Source organism: Oncorhynchus masou, chromosome 5 (genome assembly GCF_036934945.1).
Source record: "Oncorhynchus masou masou isolate Uvic2021 chromosome 5, UVic_Omas_1.1, whole genome shotgun sequence".
NCBI classification, from domain to species: domain Eukaryota; kingdom Metazoa; phylum Chordata; class Actinopteri; order Salmoniformes; family Salmonidae; genus Oncorhynchus; species Oncorhynchus masou.
In genome coordinates this window covers 69,542,274-69,562,904 of record NC_088216.1, presented here as the reverse complement: position 1 = coordinate 69,562,904, position 20,631 = coordinate 69,542,274, and the positions used below count along the sequence as shown (strand labels likewise).

At 42.0% G+C, this 20,631-nt stretch overlaps 2 protein-coding genes across 2 annotated transcripts in view; both read left to right on the top strand.

Annotated features, from left to right (window-relative positions):
• dnah1 (dynein, axonemal, heavy chain 1) overlaps positions 1 to 13,896 on the top strand; it is a 68,927-nt gene extending 55,031 nt beyond the window's left edge. Inside the window, exons 58-77 of the mRNA XM_064958294.1 lie at positions 21 to 146; positions 277 to 396; positions 1,030 to 1,179; positions 1,274 to 1,434; positions 1,685 to 1,910; positions 2,107 to 2,302; positions 2,532 to 2,683; positions 2,774 to 2,970; positions 3,576 to 3,720; positions 4,036 to 4,194; positions 4,575 to 4,706; positions 4,828 to 4,998; positions 5,114 to 5,293; positions 5,787 to 5,963; positions 6,064 to 6,234; positions 8,354 to 8,484; positions 8,684 to 8,828; positions 10,825 to 11,031; positions 11,255 to 11,489; positions 11,852 to 13,896. Coding sequence (XP_064814366.1) covers positions 21 to 146; positions 277 to 396; positions 1,030 to 1,179; positions 1,274 to 1,434; positions 1,685 to 1,910; positions 2,107 to 2,302; positions 2,532 to 2,683; positions 2,774 to 2,970; positions 3,576 to 3,720; positions 4,036 to 4,194; positions 4,575 to 4,706; positions 4,828 to 4,998; positions 5,114 to 5,293; positions 5,787 to 5,963; positions 6,064 to 6,234; positions 8,354 to 8,484; positions 8,684 to 8,828; positions 10,825 to 11,031; positions 11,255 to 11,489; positions 11,852 to 11,973 — 3,303 coding nt within the window. The 3' untranslated portion in view covers positions 11,974 to 13,896. The remainder of the gene's footprint in view (positions 1 to 20; positions 147 to 276; positions 397 to 1,029; positions 1,180 to 1,273; positions 1,435 to 1,684; positions 1,911 to 2,106; positions 2,303 to 2,531; positions 2,684 to 2,773; positions 2,971 to 3,575; positions 3,721 to 4,035; positions 4,195 to 4,574; positions 4,707 to 4,827; positions 4,999 to 5,113; positions 5,294 to 5,786; positions 5,964 to 6,063; positions 6,235 to 8,353; positions 8,485 to 8,683; positions 8,829 to 10,824; positions 11,032 to 11,254; positions 11,490 to 11,851) is intronic.
• A 496-nt stretch (positions 13,897 to 14,392) lies between these two features.
• The window catches only part of LOC135540155 (MAP kinase-activated protein kinase 3-like), a 35,327-nt gene continuing 29,088 nt past the window's right edge, over positions 14,393 to 20,631 (top strand). The window contains exon 1 of the mRNA XM_064966584.1: positions 14,393 to 15,210. Within this exon, the coding sequence (XP_064822656.1) occupies positions 14,914 to 15,210 (297 nt within the window). The 5' untranslated portion in view covers positions 14,393 to 14,913. The remainder of the gene's footprint in view (positions 15,211 to 20,631) is intronic.

Sequence of the window (20,631 nt, the reverse complement as noted above, 5' to 3'; positions counted from 1 at the left end):
TCTGTATATGACCTTGCCAGGGAGAGTACCGGGCCTCCATGGCAGATGAGTGGCTGCGTGGCTTTAAAGAGCAGGGGGTGCCCCACACAGAGGAGCCCAACCTCATCAGCACTCTAGGGGACAAGGTCAAGATCCGCTCCTGGCAGGTCAGAACCCCTCACAACACTACTAGCACAGATAGAACATAATATCCTATATCAGACTGACCTGGGGTATCAAATAATATAGCAATGTAAAATAATCCCAATATCCCATTGTGTGCGTGTGTGTGTATAGATCACAGGGCTGCCTAAGGATACCCTGTCAGTGGAAAATGGTGTGATAACACAGTACTCTCAGCGCTGGGCTCTTTTCATTGACCCACAGGGACAGGCCAACAAGTGGGTCAAAAACATGGTGAGAATGTTCAGTGATTCCTGTGTGATTCCTGTGTACTGGTCTGATTCCAAACATAGTCCACAGCGAGCCATAGAGCTAATACTCTCATTATCCACAACCATTACTGCACAGCTTTAGATAGTATCTTTAGAAAATAGAGAGAACCAAAATGTCCTGCTTTACATTGTGTAAGTAAATGTTTTTTTTATTCAGCATCTGTATGTAATGAGACACCTGTATTTAAAAGGGGATATGGTCATATTTCCTACAAATCAAAAACTGAAAAATTGGGCGTGCAAAATTATTCAGCCCCCTGAAGTTAATACTTTCTAGCGCCACCTTTTGCTGCAATTACAGTTGTAAGTCGCTTGGGGTATGTCTCTTATTTGATACCCCACGCCCAATTTTTCAGTTTTTGATTTGTTAAAAAGGTTTGAAATATCCAATAAATGTCGTTCCACTTCATAATTGTGTCCCACTTGTTGTTGATTCTTCACAAAAAAATACAGTTTTATATCTTTATGTTTGAAGCCTGAAATGTGGCAAAAGGTCGCAAAGTTCAAGGGGGCCGAATACTTTCGCAAGGCACTGTCTATGCAGAAGTTGTTGGTTAGACATGATGGTTGAACCCTACTTCCTTCTTCCTCTCAGGAGCGTGACAATGGATTGGACGTGATGAAGCTGAGTGACCGGGACTTCCTGCGTAGTCTGGAAAATGCCATTCGCTTCGGGAAGCCTTGCTTACTGGAGAACATCGGAGAGGAACTAGACCCTGCTCTAGAGCCCGTCCTACTGCGACAGGTCCTTACCTAGGGCACATAGCATGTCGATACGACACTCAGTCAACACACAATAAAGTCAACTCATTGCAGTTGTTGCTTGTTGTCGCCCTCAGACGTTCAAGCAACAGGGCAGCACAGTTCTGAAGCTGGGAGACGCTGTCATTCCCTACCACGATGACTTCAAAATGTACATCACCACCAAGCTACCCAACCCACACTACTCCCCTGAGATCTCCACGAAGGTTACCCTCATCAACTTCACCCTGTCCCCCAGGTATTGTGCTCACCCACCTTCACTTAGACACTGGCCCCTACTCCCTGGCCGGTTGACCTCTGACCCTGACGTGTGTGTGTGTGTGTGTGTGTGTGTGTGTGTGTGTGTGTGTGTGTGTGTGTGTGTGTGTGTGTGTGTGTGTGTGTGTGTGTGTGTGTGTGTGTGTGTGTGTGTGTGTGTGTGTGTGTGTGTGTGTGTGTGTGTGTGTGTGTGTGTGTGTGTGTGTGTGTGTGTGTGTGTGTGTGTGTAGTGGTCTGGAGGACCAGCTGCTGGGTCGGGTGGTGGCTGAGGAGAGACCTGACCTGGAGGAGGCTAAGAACCAGCTGATAGTGAGTAACGCTCGTATGAAGCAGGAGCTGAAGGAGATAGAAGACCAGATCCTTTTCCGCCTCAGCTCCTCAGAGGGAAACCCTGTGGACGATGAGGAACTCATACGGGTGCTGGGAGCCTCCAAGATCAAGGCCGGAGAGATCCAGGTCAGGCATGGGGAGCAGTGTAACCACCACACTTCAACTTAACCCCGTTGGATTTCCCCAAATAAGGCTTTTACATGTTATTTCCAAGTGTATTTTTAACTCTGCCCCTTTGCGAAGAACATACTGTTACTGTTCAATCAAATGTTGAGTCGTTGATGTGGCACTATGACCATACAAAGGCTAATGTCATTGTCAGGCCAAAGTGATGGTGGCTGAGGAGACAGAGCGGGACATTGATGCCACTCGTCTGGAGTATGTCCCTGTGGCTGTGCGTACTCAGATCCTCTTCTTCTGCGTATCGGACCTTTCCAACGTGGACCCCATGTACCAGTACTCCCTGGAGTGGTTTTTGGGCATCTTCATGTCGGGCATTGCCAACTCCGAGAGGGCAGGTAAAGAGAACTCACACACCCACATAAATGTAGACACACATACTGTATTTGTACGCATTTTAGGACAACCCTCACAACTGAATGCTTAACTGCTATCACAGCAACGTAAAAATCGTGGCCAAACACTTTTCTGTAGCATGTATCATTAAGCAACAAAGGTAGCATGAATATATCCAACCCCCTTAACAAACTCTTTTCCCATTGTGTTGTCCCTGTGTGTCCCTCCCAGACACGGTGGAGCAGAGGATCATCAGCATCAATGAGTTCTTCACCTTCAGCCTGTACAGCAATGTGTGCCGCTCTCTGTTTGAGAAGCACAAGCTCATGTTTGCCTTCCTGCTGTGCGCTCGCATCATGATGAATGAGAACAAGATCGATATGGTAGGAGGAACTGGTGGTGTTTAGTGTTTGGTCTGTATTGTTGTTTTTTAAAGTGTATCTGTGCTCATCTCTCTGTGTTCCACCTGCCAGTCTGAGTGGCGGTACCTGCTGGCGGGGGGCATGCCCCAGCAGCAGCTGTCCAACCCTGCAGTGAGGTGGCTGTCTGAGCGTGCCTGGCAGGACATCTTGGGCCTCAGCGCTTTGCCCACCTTCAACAGCCTGGCAGACAGCTTCCCCAAACACATGAAGGCCTTCAAGAGGATATTTGACAGCAGCGAGCCAAACAGGTCTTCACACACACAAATACTTTCTTCCAGATTCACAGAGAGGTGCTGTATACACACACAAACACAGAAGATACATTTTTTATAAGCACAGCTAGGGTTGTCCTGATACCCGTATCGCAATACCACAATTCTTAATTTTCCATGTCAAAACATAAAACATCAAGCAGACTGACCTTTATGGTCCTATTGTGTACTATAGCCAAGAAATTTAGTCCGCTTCATGTTTTGTTCACTTGCCATGATACTTCTGATTATCATGCCACTGATATTGTGCCTGCCAACTCTTCACTCTTAGAAAAAGGGTTCCAAAAGGGTTCTTCGTTTGGCTGTCCCCATAGGAGAACCCTTTTTGGTTCCATGTAGAACCATCTTTTGAAAGGAGTTCTAGATTGAACCCAAAAGGGTTCTACCTGGAACCATAAAGGGTTCTTCAAAGGGTCATCCTATGGGGGCAGCTTAAGAACACTTTTAGGTTCTAGATAGCACCTTTTTTTCTAAGAGTGTAGACACAACACATGCTAGTTTGCAGTGTGTCAATAGATACTGCAAATTACGCCTACTCTAACTGCTGACTGGTGTCTGTGGATGTGTGCGTGTGTGTCTAGGGAGCCAGTCCCAGGGGAATGGAATACCCAACTGGACTCTTTCCAGAAGCTGTTGATATTGCGCTGCCTGAGAGCTGACCGCATGACTCACGGCCTGCAGGACTTTGTTGCTGCTCATCTGGGCCAGCGCTTTATAGAGCCACAGGTGCTGCACTTTTGCCTTTCTGGGTAGTGAAGACATCCTAAGTTGCATTTACCTCAGTGCCACTGTCAATGCCATCTTTGGTATATGTTGTTTTGCCTTGTATCTAACTCAGTGTAAACTCTTTAACACCAGGTTTATTCTAAAGCCATTTGGCTTAAATATTTACAATATAAACTCAGAGTTTTTCCCAATGTAGGTCACCTCATTGTTTATTTTATGTTTCTCATACCTCGTTCTGTACTGTATCTCTCTCTCCTTCCTCCCTACCTCCCCCTTCTTTCCATCCCTCCCTCCTTCCTTCCATTTCTCCCTCAGGCATCAGATCTGTCTGTTGTATTTAAGGAGTCATCCCCCTCCACGCCGCTCATCTTCGTCCTATCTCCCGGAACCGACCCTGCCGCTGACCTCTACAAGTTTGCTGATGTCATGAAGTTCTCCAAGAAGATGAGTGCCATCTCCCTGGGCCAGGGGCAGGTCAGTAGGGCCTGGGGAATGCCTGGGAAAACTCACTCCTCCCACCCACGGGACATCCCACTGGAAATTAGTCCTCCCAATGAGGTCACTCTCATTTGTCATGCTAAGAAAAGCTTAGTCTCCCCACCTCAGTGATAATTACCAGTCTATTTCTATCCAGAGGACTAGGACTCTGTGTCCTGTATGTATCCCCTTCTAAAGACGTGCTACATTCACCATCACCATGATTGCAAGCCAGTCTGAGAAATAACTGAGACAGACAGAATTAAGCCCAGGCTCAAAGTCATGATGTTTGAACCTAAGCCTTGTGATATCTACAGTATTGGTATCATCTTGAGACCTCTGTGCAACTTGTCCTGTGTGTTGTGGTTGTGTGTCAGGGTCCCTGGGCTGAGGCAATGATGCACAGTGCCATGGAGAGGGGCAAGTGGGTCTTCTTCCAGAATTGTCACCTGGCACCCAGCTGGATGCCGTCCATGGAGAGACTCATTGAGAACATTGACCCAGATAAGGTGGGCTCACCTAGAAGAATAGATATCCACACAAACACACAACTTAAGCTATACAGTAAAGCGAGATGTAGAAACCTTTGTCACTCTTAAACCTGCCAACACCCTATTCACTCCTCTTTAGGTACACCGGGATTTCCGTCTGTGGCTCACCAGCCTGCCCAGCAACAAGTTCCCCGTGTCTATTCTGCAGAATGGCTCTAAGATGACCATCGAGCCTCCCAGAGGCATCAAGGCCAACCTGTTGAAGACCTACCTAAGCCTGAATGATGACTTCATCACTACCTGCACCAGGGTCTGGCTTCTCTCACTCCCATACTATACTGTGTACTGTATTGTGTAATTCAAGTGGAAAACTACATACCCAGACCCCTCGTCTAACGTTGTCCCCTGTTCCTCCTCTCCTCCAGGCTGCAGAGCTTAAGTCCCTGCTCCTGTCTCTGTGTCTGTTCCACGGTAATGCCATTGAGCGCAGAAAGTTCGGCCCACTGGGGTTCAACATCCCATATGAGTTCACTGACGGTGACCTCCGCATCTGTATCAGCCAGCTCAAGATGTTCCTGGATGAGTACCAGGACATCCCCTACAAGGTGGGGAAGACTCTCTCTCTCTCTCTCTCCTAGCTTCCTTCTCTTCTAGCTTTTCCTTTAGTATTTCTCTTTTCATCTCCCCTCTCCTTTATCTTTTATCTCCTCTCATTTCTTACCCTTTTACCTCCTCTAATTTCCTACTCTTTTATCTCCTCTCATCTCCTACCATTTTCTCTCTGGTCCCATTCTTTTAGCTATTCTCCACTGTCCACTATTCCTATCTACAGTCCTAAAACGTATCTCTCTTCTCTCCCTGTAAAGCTTCACATGTCCTTGTCCACTGTCTGATGCACTGCAAATATTCCAAATTGATTTCTATTATCATTGAAATGTATTTCTTGTTACAGATATTTTAACTATCAGCTGAAACAAATACTTCTAGCAAGATTATGCATTTTTTATGTTTCAGTGTGTCCTTTTTTTCTGGTGCGTGTATGTGCCAGTGTTCTGTAAGTGATTGATTATGCCGTTGTTCTCTACTCGATCTGTCCAGGTTCTGAAGTACACTGCAGGGGAGATCAACTATGGTGGTCGTGTGACCGATGACTGGGACCGCCGCTGCATCCTCAACGTGTTGGAGGACTTCTACTGTCCTGCTGTGCTCGGCGCCGACTACGCCTACTCCGCCTCCGGAGTCTACAGGCAGATCGACACTGAGCTCGACATCAAGGTCAGAGAAGGAGACTGTTAGTTTGGTCTGATTAAGCATTAATAAACACTGGTTAATTCCCAACCATCAACCACTAATATCCGTTTTGCTTGTCTCTCAGGGCTACCTGGCGTACATCCGTGGCCTGCCCATCAATGACACACCTGAGATCTTTGGTCTCCATGACAATGCTAACATCAGCTTTGCCCAGAACGAGGCGTTTGCCCTGCTGGGAGCCGTGGTGCAGCTCCAGCCTAAAGCAGCAGCCAGCGGGGGCAAGGCCAGAGAAGAGGTACTGTGTGTACTGTGTGTGTCCTCTCCTGTGTCTACTCTCGCTGATACTCTAACCCAGCAAGAAACAGGTTTTGAACTTTTGTTTTGTCCTATCTGGGGTCATGTCAGCAGCTAGTCTTACTTATATTTGTTGCTTATACAACTCTTACTCTAGCCTCCTTAGCTGTTAGACTTGTTAACGAAAGCTCATAGGTAATACTCAGGGTACCATTCTGTTGACATGCTAACATACAATGCCTTCAGAAAGTATTCACACCCCTTGACTTTTCCCAAATGTTGTTGTGTTACAGCCTGAGCTTAAAATAGATTACATTTAGATGTTGTGTAACTGTTCTACACACCCATAATGTCAAGCTGGAATTATGTTTTTAGACATGTATAAAAAAAAAAATACATCTGAAATGTTCTTGAGTCAATAAGTATTCAACCCCCTTTTTATGGCAAGCCTAAATAACTTCAGGAGTAAAAATGTGCTTAAAAATGTGCTTAACAAGTCACATAATAAGTTACATGAACTCACTCTGTGTGCAATATTAGTGTTTAGCATGATGTCTGAATGATTCCCTGATCTCTGTTACCCACACATACAATTTATCTGTAAGGTCACTTAGTCGAGCAGTGAATTTAAAACACAGATTCAACCACAATGACCAGGTAGGTTTTCCAATGCCTCGCAAAGAAGGGCACCTATTGGTAGATTGGTTAAAAAAAACAACAGACATTAAATATCCCTTTGAGCATGGTGAAGTTATTAATTATACTTTGGATGGTGTATCAATACACCCAGTCACTACAAAGATGCAGGCTTCCTTCCTAACTCAGTTGTCGGAGAGGAAGGAAACCGCTCAGGGATTTCACCATAAGGCCAATGATGACGTTAAAGCAGTTACAGAGTTTAATGGTTGTGATAGGAGAAAACTGAGGAAGGACATTTGAGTTATTCCACAATACTAACCTAAATGACAGAGTGAAAAGAAGTAAGCCTGTACATAATACAAATATTCCAAAACATCATTCTGTTTGCAATAAGGCAGTAAATTAAAACTGCAAAACAAATGGCAAAGAAATTAACTTTATGTCCTGAATACAAAGTGTTTTGTATGGGGCAAATCCAACACAACACATCACAGTAACAGTTTTCATATTTTCAAGCATGGTGGTGCCTGCATCATGTTACGGGTATGCTTGTCCCATCGGCAAAGGACTAGGGATTTTTTTTTATTTTTATAAAAAGAAACTGAATAGAGCTAAGCACCGGCAAAATCCTAGAGGTAAACCTGGTCCAGTCTGCTTTCCAACGGACACAGGGAGACAAATTCACCTTTCAGCAGGACAATAATCTAAAACACAACTATACACTGAAGTTGCTTACCAAGATGACATTGAATGTTCCTGAGTGTCCTAGTTACAGTTTTGACTTAAATCGGCTTGAAAATCTATGGCAAGACTTGAAAATAGCAAGGATCAACAACCAACTTGAGAGAGCTTGAAGAATTTTTTCAATAATAATAATAATATACAAATATTGTACAATCCAGGTGTGCAAAGCCCATAGAGACTTACCCAGAAAGACTTACCCAGAGATTGCTGCCAAAGGTGATTCTAAAATGCATTGACCCAGGGTGTGAATACTGTATGTAAATGCAGATTTTCTGTATTTTATTTTCAATACATTTGCAAAAATGTATAAAAACTTGTTTTCACTTTGTCATTATGGGGTATTGTGTGTAGATGGGTGAGGAAAAACAATTTAATTTTTTTTAAATTTTACTAGGCAAGTCAGTTAAAGAACAAATTCTTATTTTCAATGACGGCCTAGGAACAGTGGGTTAACTGCCTGTTCAGGGGCAGAACGACAGATTTGTACCTTGTCAGCTCGGGGATTCGAACTTGCAACCTTTTGATTACTAGTCCAACGCTCTAACCACTAGGCTACCCTGCCAATACATTTCATCCATTTTGAATTCAGACTTTATCGCAACAAAATGTGGAATAAGTCAAGGGGTATGAACCTGTACCTTCAGAAAGTGTGGTGGGGCTGTGTTGAGTGATTGTGTTTTGTATGTTTGAAGGAATTCAGGCTGGGCTGGTAATGGATCTAGTTTTTTTCCCTGTAGATTGTAGAGGAGATAGTGGCAGGCATTGTTGAGAAGGTCCCCCAGCCTATCAGTGTTCAGGAGGTGATGACTAAGTACCCAGTCCAGTATGAGGAGTCCATGAACACAGTCCTGATCCAGGAGGTCATCAGGTAACCTAGTCCTGTCAAAAACCACTGCTGAAGTCCCTAACATTCTGTCAAGTGCCAAATCTGTTTCTCCCACCATTAACTTCAAGACAGTTCCAGTTACCATCACAATATTCCATTTCAGAGAGCTCTTCTATAGTCAACATTCTCCTGAGTATCTCTTTCTTTCTCTTATCCCTCTCCACCCACCCTTCTCTCTCAGGTATAACCGGTTGTTAGTGGTCATATCCCAGAGCCTCAGTGATATTGTGAAGGCTCTGAAGGGCTTAGTGGTGATGTCATCAGAACTGGAGCTTATGGCCAACAGCCTATTCATCAACAAAGTCCCTGACATGTGGCAGGCTAAGGTATTTACAGGAACATATACATGAACATATTTAGAGTTACATTATTGTAGTCCTCTATGCTGAGGGACCTGTGTTAATATAAGTTTGAACCTAGTATCTAGGTGTGTGGCAGCAATAAACTATGTAAGCAGGCAGCATGTGAAAATTTGTGTGTGGACTGGGTTGGGCCTAACCTAGTAGGTAATATATCCCTAAAGAATATATAGTTTACCCACTAGGAAATATAATATGCACACAGAGTATTGAAATACACAACAATTAGATATCCCTTGAACTATGCAAAATAATAATCACAAACATGTCAATTCAGTTTAAATAAACAACGCAAGTTGAAAACATGGTATACACCAACAGTTATCAACACCTTTTGAATCACTAAATCAATCACAGCTACTGTATATACACACTCATCTAATTAGCACAGACCTGGTACCAGGGTTTAGTTTAACACCTCAGAGCGCTCATAGATACTTTAAATGGGGATCCCCTTCAACACAATAAAATAAACATGAAAAAATGCAAAGTCAAAAATAGACTCACAAATCATTCTAGTCTTTACTGGCGCGTGACCGAGGCACAGCGCGCAAATGGAAACCACTAGTCAACGAACCTGTGGCTATCCCAAATAGATGCGATCAAGGAGTCAATGAAAGATTGGCGCACATTCCACAAATCTGATCTAAAAAAGTGAATAATCGTCAAATCCGTCATGATTTATGTATTGTAACAGGCCTACAATGTGCTTACTTAAGTCCGATTTGGCTGTTTTCGCTGTATGACATGTAGACGTTGTCCCATTTCAGATTTAAAAATAGTGACTGGTAAATGCTAACTCCCGTTTGTATAAGCTGGTTAGCATATCTAGCTTACAGAAATCATTGATGGTAGTCAAAGTCGTGTTTAACTGTAATGCAGTTGTTTGGTAACCATGACATGAACATGTGTTAGGGATGACATCTATACAAGCATTATACAACATATTGTGAAATACACATATAAACAATAGCCTAAATATAGACAAACTTTGCTGGGGGGCAATAGAGCCCCACAGTGCAGGTGTCATAATACCCATAAAACCTAGCAGTCAAATAAGGAAATGGTTACAATCCTTTTTCCACCATTCAGTTTTCCCATAGGGAATTTTATAAACACTTAAAATAAGGGCTGTGTTTCGTGTACACCTACCCTGGCGTGACGTTTTTTAATAACCATGTAAATCTCTCGGACAAAGTGACTTATATAAATATATTCGGCTCTATAAACTCTCAGATTCAAAAATGCTAATTAGCATCAAAGTAGACATCATGCAAGACTACAAATCCCTGCAAGCTCCTGCACATCATATCTCGCAGACACCTTTGCTAACAGTTATTGTGTCAATTTAAAACTTGCACAAAACAGTTCACAGAATTATCCATTTAAAGAAATGTAGGCAATTTATTCATTCCTAAATGTAGCTAACATTAGGTAGTTCATCCAGAGATTCTTACCTTTGCCTCGATTTGGCGGTCTTGTCCGGATCATCATTTGTAGTTCTTTGATAGCCACATTAGTAGCTAATTAGCATTTCATTTTTAAGGGGTAAATACAAGTGAATATATTGATAAAAGTCACCTTGTCCGAGAAAGACTTACACGGTTATCAAAATGTCATGCCAGGGTAAGCCTACACGAAACACAGCCCTTATTTTAAGTGTTTCTAAAAAACCATATGGGAAAAACTTATGGTGGAAAAATTATTGGAACCATTTCCTTGTTTGACCGCTAGATTTAATGGGTATTATGACTCATACTGTGGTACTCTATGAGGAGATTCAGAATCTTTCCCCCATGGCTGTTTCACCCAGCCCTTTCCATGGTAATTCCATTGTTTTGGTTAAGTTCGATTTACCGCATCTATGAAACACACTGAAATCACTCTACACTTTTCCTTTTGTGAAAACCCCCACGGGACCACTCATTAAGTATTCCCTCTGTCTCTCCCTGTCTTCCACCAGGCCTACCCCTCTTTGAAACCCCTGGCCTCCTGGGTGTCTGACCTGCTCCAGAGGATCAAGTTCTTACATGGCTGGATCTCTGACGGTGTCCCACCTGTTTTCTGGATCAGTGGCTTCTTCTTCCCCCAGGCTTTCCTCACAGGAACACTGCAGAACTTTGCCCGCCGCTCCGTGGTCTCCATAGATACCATTGGCTTTGACTTCAGGGTGAGATAGCAGCACACTCTCATTCCCTTCCTCTCTTCCCTCCTCCCCAAATGTGAATGTATTTCATATTGGAGGTTACATTTATAGTGAGCAATTAACCCTGTTGGAAAATTGATTACTTGTTTTGATTGGGTAGTACTTGGCCGATTTCTACGTTGGAAGTTTTTGATGACATCCTTGGACTTAATGACATCTGTGTCTTCTCCTTTATGTCCCATCCCAGGTGATGAGGGAGTCTGCCTCTGCACTGAAGGAGAGGCCTGAGATGGGTTGCTACATCCACGGCTTGTTCCTGGAGGGGGCGCGCTGGGACGCCAAGGTAGGCCTGCTCACTGAGTCCCGGCCCAAAGAGCTCTACACTGAGATGGCTGTCATCTGGATGGTTCCTGAGCCCAACCGCAAACCACCCACTTCAGGAGTTTACATCTGCCCCATCTACAAGACCCTCACACGTGCCGGTCAGCAATACAACAGGCCAATACTGCACCTACTATATACACTCATGTACAATGATCTGGCTCCAACAGTGTTTGTGTGTGTGCTGGTGTTTGATTGCATATCCTTATATTAGTGTGTCTGTCTGTGTAATAGTGTATTAGCCCGTGTGCTTCTTTTAGGTGGTTTATTACATGCCCAAAATAGACCCGGTGTCTAATAACGAAATGCTTCATACTATAGCTATGTATTTTCCATCGTCAGCTTCCAGGGACTATTCCAGTTTGTTGACAGATGAGATCACCATGATTTACCTTAATCAGCATAAAAGGGAGTACAGTAGTTTGAGTCTGGTCCTGACTGCAGCTCTGTGTTTTCTCTATAGGAACTCTGTCTACGACAGGTCACTCTACTAACTACGTGATCGCTGTGGAGCTGCCCACACACACCACCCAGAGATACTGGATCAAACAGGGAGTGGCCCTCATCTGTGCACTGGACTACTAAACACAATCAACACACACACACACAGTTTCCCTTTCGCTTACTACATACACAACAAAAACATCAAAATCAAACAAACTGGACTTTCCTGGCAGGATGCACAATTTTACTGAGGGGGAATGTTTGTATGTTTCTACAGTGCCTTCAGAAAGTATTCATACCCCTTGACTTATTCCACATGTTGTTGTGTTACTGCCTGAATTCAAAATGTATTAAATTGACATTTTGTCTCACCCATCTACACACAATACCCCATAACGACAAAGGGAAAACATGTTTTTAGACATTTTTGAAAATGCAATGAAAATTAAATACAGATATCTCAGTTACATAAGTATTCACACCCCTGAGTCAATACTTTGTAGAAGCATTTTTGGCAGCGATTACAGCTATGAGTCTTTCTGGGTAAGTCTCTTAAGAGCCTTTCACACTGGGATAGTGCAACATTTGCCCATTATTTTTTTCAATGTTCTTCAAGCTCTGTCAAATTGTTGTTGATCATTGCTAAAACAACCATTTTCAGGTCTTTTCATAGATTTTGAAGTAGATTTAAATCAAAACTGTAAGTCAGCCACTCAGGAACATTCACTGTCTTCTGAGTAAGCAACTCCAGTGTAGATTTGTCCTTGTGATTTAGGTTATTGATCTGCTGAATGGTGAATTCATCTCCCATTGTCTGGTGGAAAGCAGACTGAGGTTGGTTTTCCTCTAGGATTTTGCCTGTGCTTAGCCATTCCATTTCTTTTTTATCCTGTAAAACTCCCCAGTCCTTAATGATTACAAGCATACCCTTAACAAGATGCAGCTACCATTATGCTTGAAAATAAAGAGAGTGTTACTCAATAATGTGTTGTATTGGATTTGCCCCAAAGTTAATTACTTTGACACATTTTTTGCATTATTAATGCCTTGTTGCAAACCGGATGCATGTTTTGGAATATTTTTATTCTGTACAGGCTTCCTTCTTTGCACTCTTTCAATTAGGTTAGTATTGTGAAGGACCTACAATGTTGTTGATCCATCCTCAGTTTTCTCCTTTCACAGCCATTAAACCCTGTAACTGTTTTAAAGGCACCATTGGCCTCATGGTGAAATCCCTGAGCGGTTTCCTTCCTCTCTGGCAACTGAGTTAGGAAGGAAGCCTGTATCTTTGTAGTGACTGGGTGTATTGATACGCCTTCCAAAGTGTAATTCATAACTTTACTAGGCTCAAAGGGATATTCAATGCCTGCATTTTTTTACCCATCTATCAATAGGTGCCCTTCTTTGCGAGGCATTGGAAAACCTCCCTGGTCTTTGTGGTTGAATCTGTGTTTTAAATTCACTCCTCGACTTTTAAGGACCTTACAGATAATTGTATGTGTGGGGGTACAGAGATTAGGTAGTCATTCATAATTCATTTTAAACACTATTATTGCACACAGAGTGAGTCCATGAAACTTATTATGTGACTTTTTAAGCACCTTTTTATTCCTGAATTTATTTAGGCTTACCACAACAAAGTGGTTGAATATTTATTGACTCAAGACATTTAAGCTTTTCATTTTAAATTAATTAGTAAATATGTCAAAAAACATAATTACACTATGACATTATGGGGTATTGTGTGTAAGCCAATGACACACAAAAAATCTACATTGAATTACTTTTAAATTCAGGCTGTAACACAAATGTGGAAAAAGTCAGCAGGTGTGAATACTTTCTGAAGGCTTTGTACATTGCCAACCGCAGTGAAGTTTATTTTAGTTGTGCTATTTTGGAAGAGGAGAGCAATAAAGCAGTTTCCTCCACTATAATCCGATAATATTTAAACTGATGAACCAGTAAAGCACACCGTTTATTCAATGCACTTTAAGACTGTATGCAAAGTTTAGTTCAGTCTATATTTAGTCTCTGCAATAAATTATATACTCTCAAAAAGTCAGATTAAGCTATACCGTCATACTATTTATGTTGGATTATGTGTTTAAAATGACTGCCAGAATGACCGTTTAGCTAAGCAGGTGATGTGGCCTGCTTCAGTTTTCAAGGATGTCCATCCCTCTTTCTTTACCCCCACCCTTCTCTCTATATATCTGTTTCTCTCTCCATCTCTCTTGATCATCAGTTTTTTCCTTGCCACTCATTAATTGTTGCATTTGTGGAGGGTTTAAGCCTGGGTTACAATATGCAGCTTGTATTCAAGTCACTCACCTGGGATGTCCTTCAAAATGTTGACACACTTGTGCATGCTTGTAGGAGAGTTTGTTTAAAAGCAGATACATTTTAAAACACAAATTACCATCTACTCTGACAGATTGCAGTTAGTCTAGGGTATATATATATATATATATTTTATTTGTTATTTGCCGACAAAATGTACTGCTCCTTTAAGAGGAAGCCTGTTGAGAAATTACTTGAGTAGAGGGTAATGCTTACGCAAACTCCCCTCAGTCATTAGCCCATGTGACAAAAGGACGTTGGAAAGTTACGAGGCCAGTTTAACTGAAGGCATCTGACAAGAATTACAAATTTTCTACTCTAGCCTATTCAAATGGGGACATGTTTATTGTTTGTTTTTTTACCCTGCGGATATGCAGGATTATTGTATTGAACTTAAATGTAATGATTGGTTGAAGAAGATCAATAGGCTGCTGTTGTGTATATACCGTGAAGTATTTTCCATTTTATTTTAGAAAAGTTTTAGTACAAAACCTTTTTAATCGTGGGACTATTAACTCGTAGGCTATTGTCTTTTCAATGTTTTAAACATCCCGAGGCACACAGGAACTGTCCGAGAGAAAGTGAACACCGAATGCGCGCCCTTAGCGGTGTCAAGGAGTCATTTCTGCTTAGGGTAAATTACGGGGCATTTGCGTCATTTCACTTTCAAAGTCATATTAGCCTTTTGAGGTCAGTTTAAAAAAATCCTAGGTGACCACTCACAGACACATCTGTGTGACCATGCTACAAAATGGTAACGGTAAGGAGCAACCTTCTGAATCGCCGAAGGCTGAGCCAAAACTTGACACCACATCAGAACCTCAAACCGAACCAGACTCAACTGACAACGCGGCGCCGGCTGCACAGGAAGACACGAATTCCACGCAATTCCCTATGCCCGTTTACCCAAAATTGGAGATAAAGCGTAACGCGGTGACAGACGAGTATAAGATCTCCAGTCAGGTCCTTGGGTTGGGGATCAATGGGAAGGTTCTGGAATGCACCAATAAGAAGACTGGGGAGAAGTGCGCACTGAAGGTAATACCACCTACCTGTGGAAATAGCCTGTTGCTCAGAGTTTGAGTCCTGATGCCATTTGGTGATATTGGGATCTTGCATAATATATCCCTAGTCTTGATCAAATCATCTAGAAAAACTAAGAACTTTGACCTTTTGGGTATAGTTTTATCAGATTTCTCTCTGCCTCTTCAAACTAATGACATTCTACATACATCTTCTATTGAGGAAAAGCAAGGAAAGGCCATGATGGTGTAATAGCACAGCAATTAACGTGTGTTTGAGTGTGGTGTACCAGTATCCATATGTGTGTGTAATGCATCTTCTACATATCTATGTTTTTTTACGGTGTGCGTGTGCTGGCAGTGGCACATGACCCTTGCGTAGGGTATCCGTTCCGGTGCTGACTATGCACCTGGAAGATGGGCATGGGGGAAAATGCAATGTGCTGAGGCTCAGAACAAATGTGGTACTCTGGTTTTGATTTGCACATGTGTGCTTTGCATGTTGCATACACTATTCTGGTTGAGAGGCAACAAACTTGTGATCTGACCAAATAGAACCAACATCATTGGCATGATATAAGATACTGTTATCCTGCTGAGCTAAACGCCTAGGTTTTGCCCCAGAGCTGGTGGAATTAAAGTTCTCTCATCTCATACCTCAAATCAAAGTTTATTGGTCATGTACACAGTTTAGCAGATGTTATAGCGAGCGCAATGGAAAGCTTATGTTACTAGCTCCTAACAATGCAGTAAAGTACACAAATAATATAAAAAAGAAGGAAAAACTAAAAAAATATTAAACTAATTCAATTAACAAGCCAAGTAGCACTGTAACAGTAATTCAAATGCAATCTATACAGTGATGTAAAGTACTTAAGTAACAATACTTGAACAATACTTTATACTTTACTACATTCCTAAAGAAAATAATATACTTTTTCTGACACGCAAAAGTACTTGTTGCATTTTGAATGCTTAGAAGGACAGGAATGGGTCAAATTCACACACTTATCAAGAGAACATCCCTGGTCCTCCCTACTGCCTCTGATCTGGCGGACTCACTAAACACATGCTTTGTTTGTAAATCATGTGTGAGGGTTGGAGCATGCCCCTGGCTATCCATAAATAAAAATACAATGGTGCCTAGTTTTCTAAATACTTTTGCTTTTGAAACTTAAGTATATTTTAGCAATTACATTTACTTTTGATACTTAAGTATATTTAAAACCAAATACTTTTAGACTTTTACTTAATTAAGTAGGGTTTTACTGGATGACTTTCACTTTTACTTGAGTCATTTTCTATTAAGGTATCTTTACTTTTACTCACGTATGACAATTTTTCCACTACTGAATCTATACGTATATACACCACATGAATTTACAAAAGATATACTAAGAATGATATGTACAGTGGTAGATAGCGTGAGCTATTTCAAGAATATGGCATATAAATAAATATGTGGTGTTTATAAACAGTGTACTGAAACATGCAATGTAGAGTCCTAGGAATATTAGGAACACATACACACGTGACACACACAGACGTTATTCTGGTCAAGCAATGGAAAGCTGTCACCGCCAGTACAGGGCTACAGAGGGAGCGATTTACTGTCCACAGCGGTTCAGCCAGATCAGAATCCCCAAACCAGGGACACAGAGTCACACACACACAGGACAAGAGGGGGGCGGGGTCAGGACAAAATGATTGGATAGAGTACAGAATCAGAGAACAGAGAGAGGAGAACAGAAGAGAGAAAGTCATTTTACAGGGGAGCAGAGTCTTATGTGTCGGAAATAGTCCTGAATTCAAGTCAATCACATTCAGTGCCTGATCACAGCAGTGTAGTTAAGGTTAGGGTTAGGTTTAAAATCAGATTTTAAGATGATAAATTGTAGAAATAGGCAGAGTTTATGACTTTGTGGCTGTGGTAACTAGCAGGTCACAGTAACCAGGAACTACCCATGGAGTCACAGGGCAAAGCTGCCCTACTTGGGCCCTCACACTGACCTCATTTACAAGCTTGTTTAAGGCTGGAGAGCGAGAGAAATTGAAATAATTAAAATATTGATTGCAGGGACACCACCACCCACTGTATGCCAAATAAAACACAAAGTGTGACGTGGATTGGAAAATATTCTGGCAGGTGTGTGGTGGTGTTTGTGATTGTACAGAAACCAGCCTCTGTGTATACAGTAGTTATTAAACCTTCAGTTGCCTGGGTGAGCCTTGTGCATAAAGAATCACATTGACACTGCTGGTAATTTACAACTCGATTTCCCCTTTGTTTTTAATACATGACAAACAGGCATAGAGAGAACGAGGCATGGGGTTGAAGTGCTGTCAAGCTCAGTCACTTATTAATTAAGTCCACTCCTGAGTGCTAAGTGTAATGGATGGGTTTAATCCACTCTACTAGACCTTTTAATCTAATTCAATGAAAGCGATCAGGGTTCTCTCGTCTTGGACTTGCCTGGCTGCCAGCTCTAAGAATCAGTGTCTAGCATGAAAATACCCTGTGTTGTTTCATGAAGGAACTCCTGAGATTTAATTTGCTGTATGTTCCATTAGAACCTCTATTTGGCAGGTGAATGTTCCATTCTGGAACTCCCATTTCTTCCAACCAAACTTTTACTGCACTCTTCATAGCCAAGCTCTTCTTCTTTCAAATAGTTTTTAGATTAATTTCATTGTAATGCTTTGCATTTCTCTGGTTTTAGCTCACTGTTCAGTTTCTTCAGCTTTTGTTCATTTTGTGGTTGTTCTTCTTATATTATAAGCCATTGACAGGGCTTTTCCTTCCTGGCAGGGTTAGCAGGGTTGTGGTCCATCTGTGTCCCACTTAAAGTACTATGCTTTCGGTTCACATGAAAGTGATCTGAGAATCTGTAGTGTGTAGCAGAGTGAACCTACTAACCGGAACAGTGCCCCCAGCCCCAGGAGAGTCAGCCATGCCAATAAAAAGAGTTAATCAGTCAGAGAGGGATGGCGGGATGATATGTATTATAGATTAAACATACTGTTCATGTGAATGTATATTTCAGGATTATATCTGACTACATAGCTCAAAGATGTATTACTATGAAGTACTATATTAATACAATGTAACAATGTCTACCTGTGTAGCCTACAATATATGTTATTACAATATATTTGCAAAGATTTAGCTACATTTTGTTTCAAGTGGGATCTTATTTTCTCGTCAGTATCATATGTTACTAATCTAATATCAGCAGTATCTCTTCATTTTAACATTCATAAGGCCTTCAGTATACACTGAGTCTACAAAACATTAGGAACACTACTCGTTCCATGACAGATGGACCAGGTGAATCCAAGTAAAAGCTATGATCCCTTATCGTCAGTTGTTAAATCCACTTCAGTCAGTGTAGAGGAAGGTGAGGAGACAGGTTGAAGAAGGATTTGTAAGCCTTGAGACAATTGAGACAGGGATTATGTATGCGTGCCATTCAGAGGGTGAATGGGCAAGACAAAAGATTGAAGTGTCTTTGAACGGTGTATGGTAGTAGGTGCCAGGCGCACTGGTTTGAGTGTGTCAAGAACTGCAACACTGCTGGGTTTCACGCTCAACAGTGTTCTGTGTGTATCAAGAATGGTCCACCACCCAATGGACATCCAGCCAACTTGACACAACTGTGGGAACAATTGGAGTCAACATGGGCCCACATCCCTGTAGAACGCTTTCAACAAAATGTAAAGTCTGTTGAATGAATTGAGGATGTTCTGAGGGGAAAAGGGGCTGCAACGCAACAGTAGGAAGGTGTTCCTAATGTTTTGTACACTTAGTGTACGTGTTAGGTTATTCTTTTTTAAATTCCTGGAGTTAGTGGTTCTTTACACTCCCTAGTTACTTACTCGTTTACTCTATTTTCTTCACTTTATTGGTTGAATAGAGACTTAGGGCTCTCTACAAGGCTATAAGGGAACAAGACGAGACACAAATGTAGACACAGGAGGCAGATGGTAAAGCTCCGATATTTATTATAATAAAGGGAGTAGGCAAAGGCAGGTCGGGGACAGGTGAGAGTTCATAAACCAGGTCAAAGTCCAAACAGTACCAGAAGATAGGCAGTCTCAAGGTCAGGCCAGGCAGGGGTCAGAAACCAGATCCAAGTCCAAAACAGTACAAGGGGATAGGCAGGCTGGTAGTCAGAACAGGCAGAGTGGTCAGGCAGGCGGGTTCGGAGTCAGGACAGGCAAGGGTCGAAACCAGGAGGACTAGAAACAAACAGAGACTAGGAAAAATAGGAGCAAGGAAATACGCTGCTTGACTTGGCAAACAAGACGAACTCGCACAGAGAGACAGGAAACACATGGATATATACATTGGGGATAACACACGACACCTGGAGGGGGTGGAGACAATCACAAGGACAGGTGAACCAGATCAGGGTGTGACAAAGGCTATTGTTATGAACTGGCTCGTAGCCCATAACAAAGAGGAAGACAATGCGGAGATTAAACAAGCATATTAATAAAATAAACTATATCCATGTAACAATGGTGTGTGTAGTCAGTAGTGTGAGTGAGTGGATGTGTGAATAGATGTTAATAATGAGGGGTTTTGAGAGGTGCCAAATCTAATTAACAAAAAGATGCCACAACCAAAATCCAATTGTGTCTGCATGGAGAGAGTCTCCTCAATCTATGGGAGAAAGGTGTATTTATCCCCGGGACACACCCGAGCACAGGCGTGTCCAATTCTGCTGACGACGCTCCCTGCTCCGCCCACCGACATCCTATTAACCTCTCTAGGGTAAGTGGGATGCTAGCGTCCCACCTGGCCAACATCCAGTGAGATTGCAGAGCGCCAAATTCAAATACAGAAATACTAATTATAAAAATTCAGAAAACAAAACCTATTTTACATAGGTTTAAAGATTAACTTCATGTGAATCCAACCACGGTGTCAGATTTGAAAAATGCTTTAAATAATACCTTACGATTATTTGAGATCATAGCCCAACAGACAAATCATTACAAACAGTAACCAGCCGAGTAGAAGAGTTACACAAGCCAGAAATAGAAATAAAATTAATCCCTTACCTTTGATGATCTTCATATGTTTGCACTCAGAAGACATTTATTTACTCAATAAATGTTCATTTTGTTCGATAAAGTCTCTTTATATCAAAAAACCTCAGTTTTGTTTGCGTGTTTTCTTCAGTAATCCACAGGCTCAAACGCAGACAAAACAGGCAGACAAAAAAAAATCCAAATTGTGTCCGTAAAGTTCATAGAAACATGTCAAACGATGTTCATATTCAACTCTCAGGTTGTTTTTAGCCTAAATAATCGATAATATTTCAACCGGACAATAACGTCGTCAATATAAAAGGTAAACAAGAAAGGCACACTCTCGGGATTGCGCATGAAAAAGCTCTGTGACACGGCAGGGTCCACTCATTCAGACTGG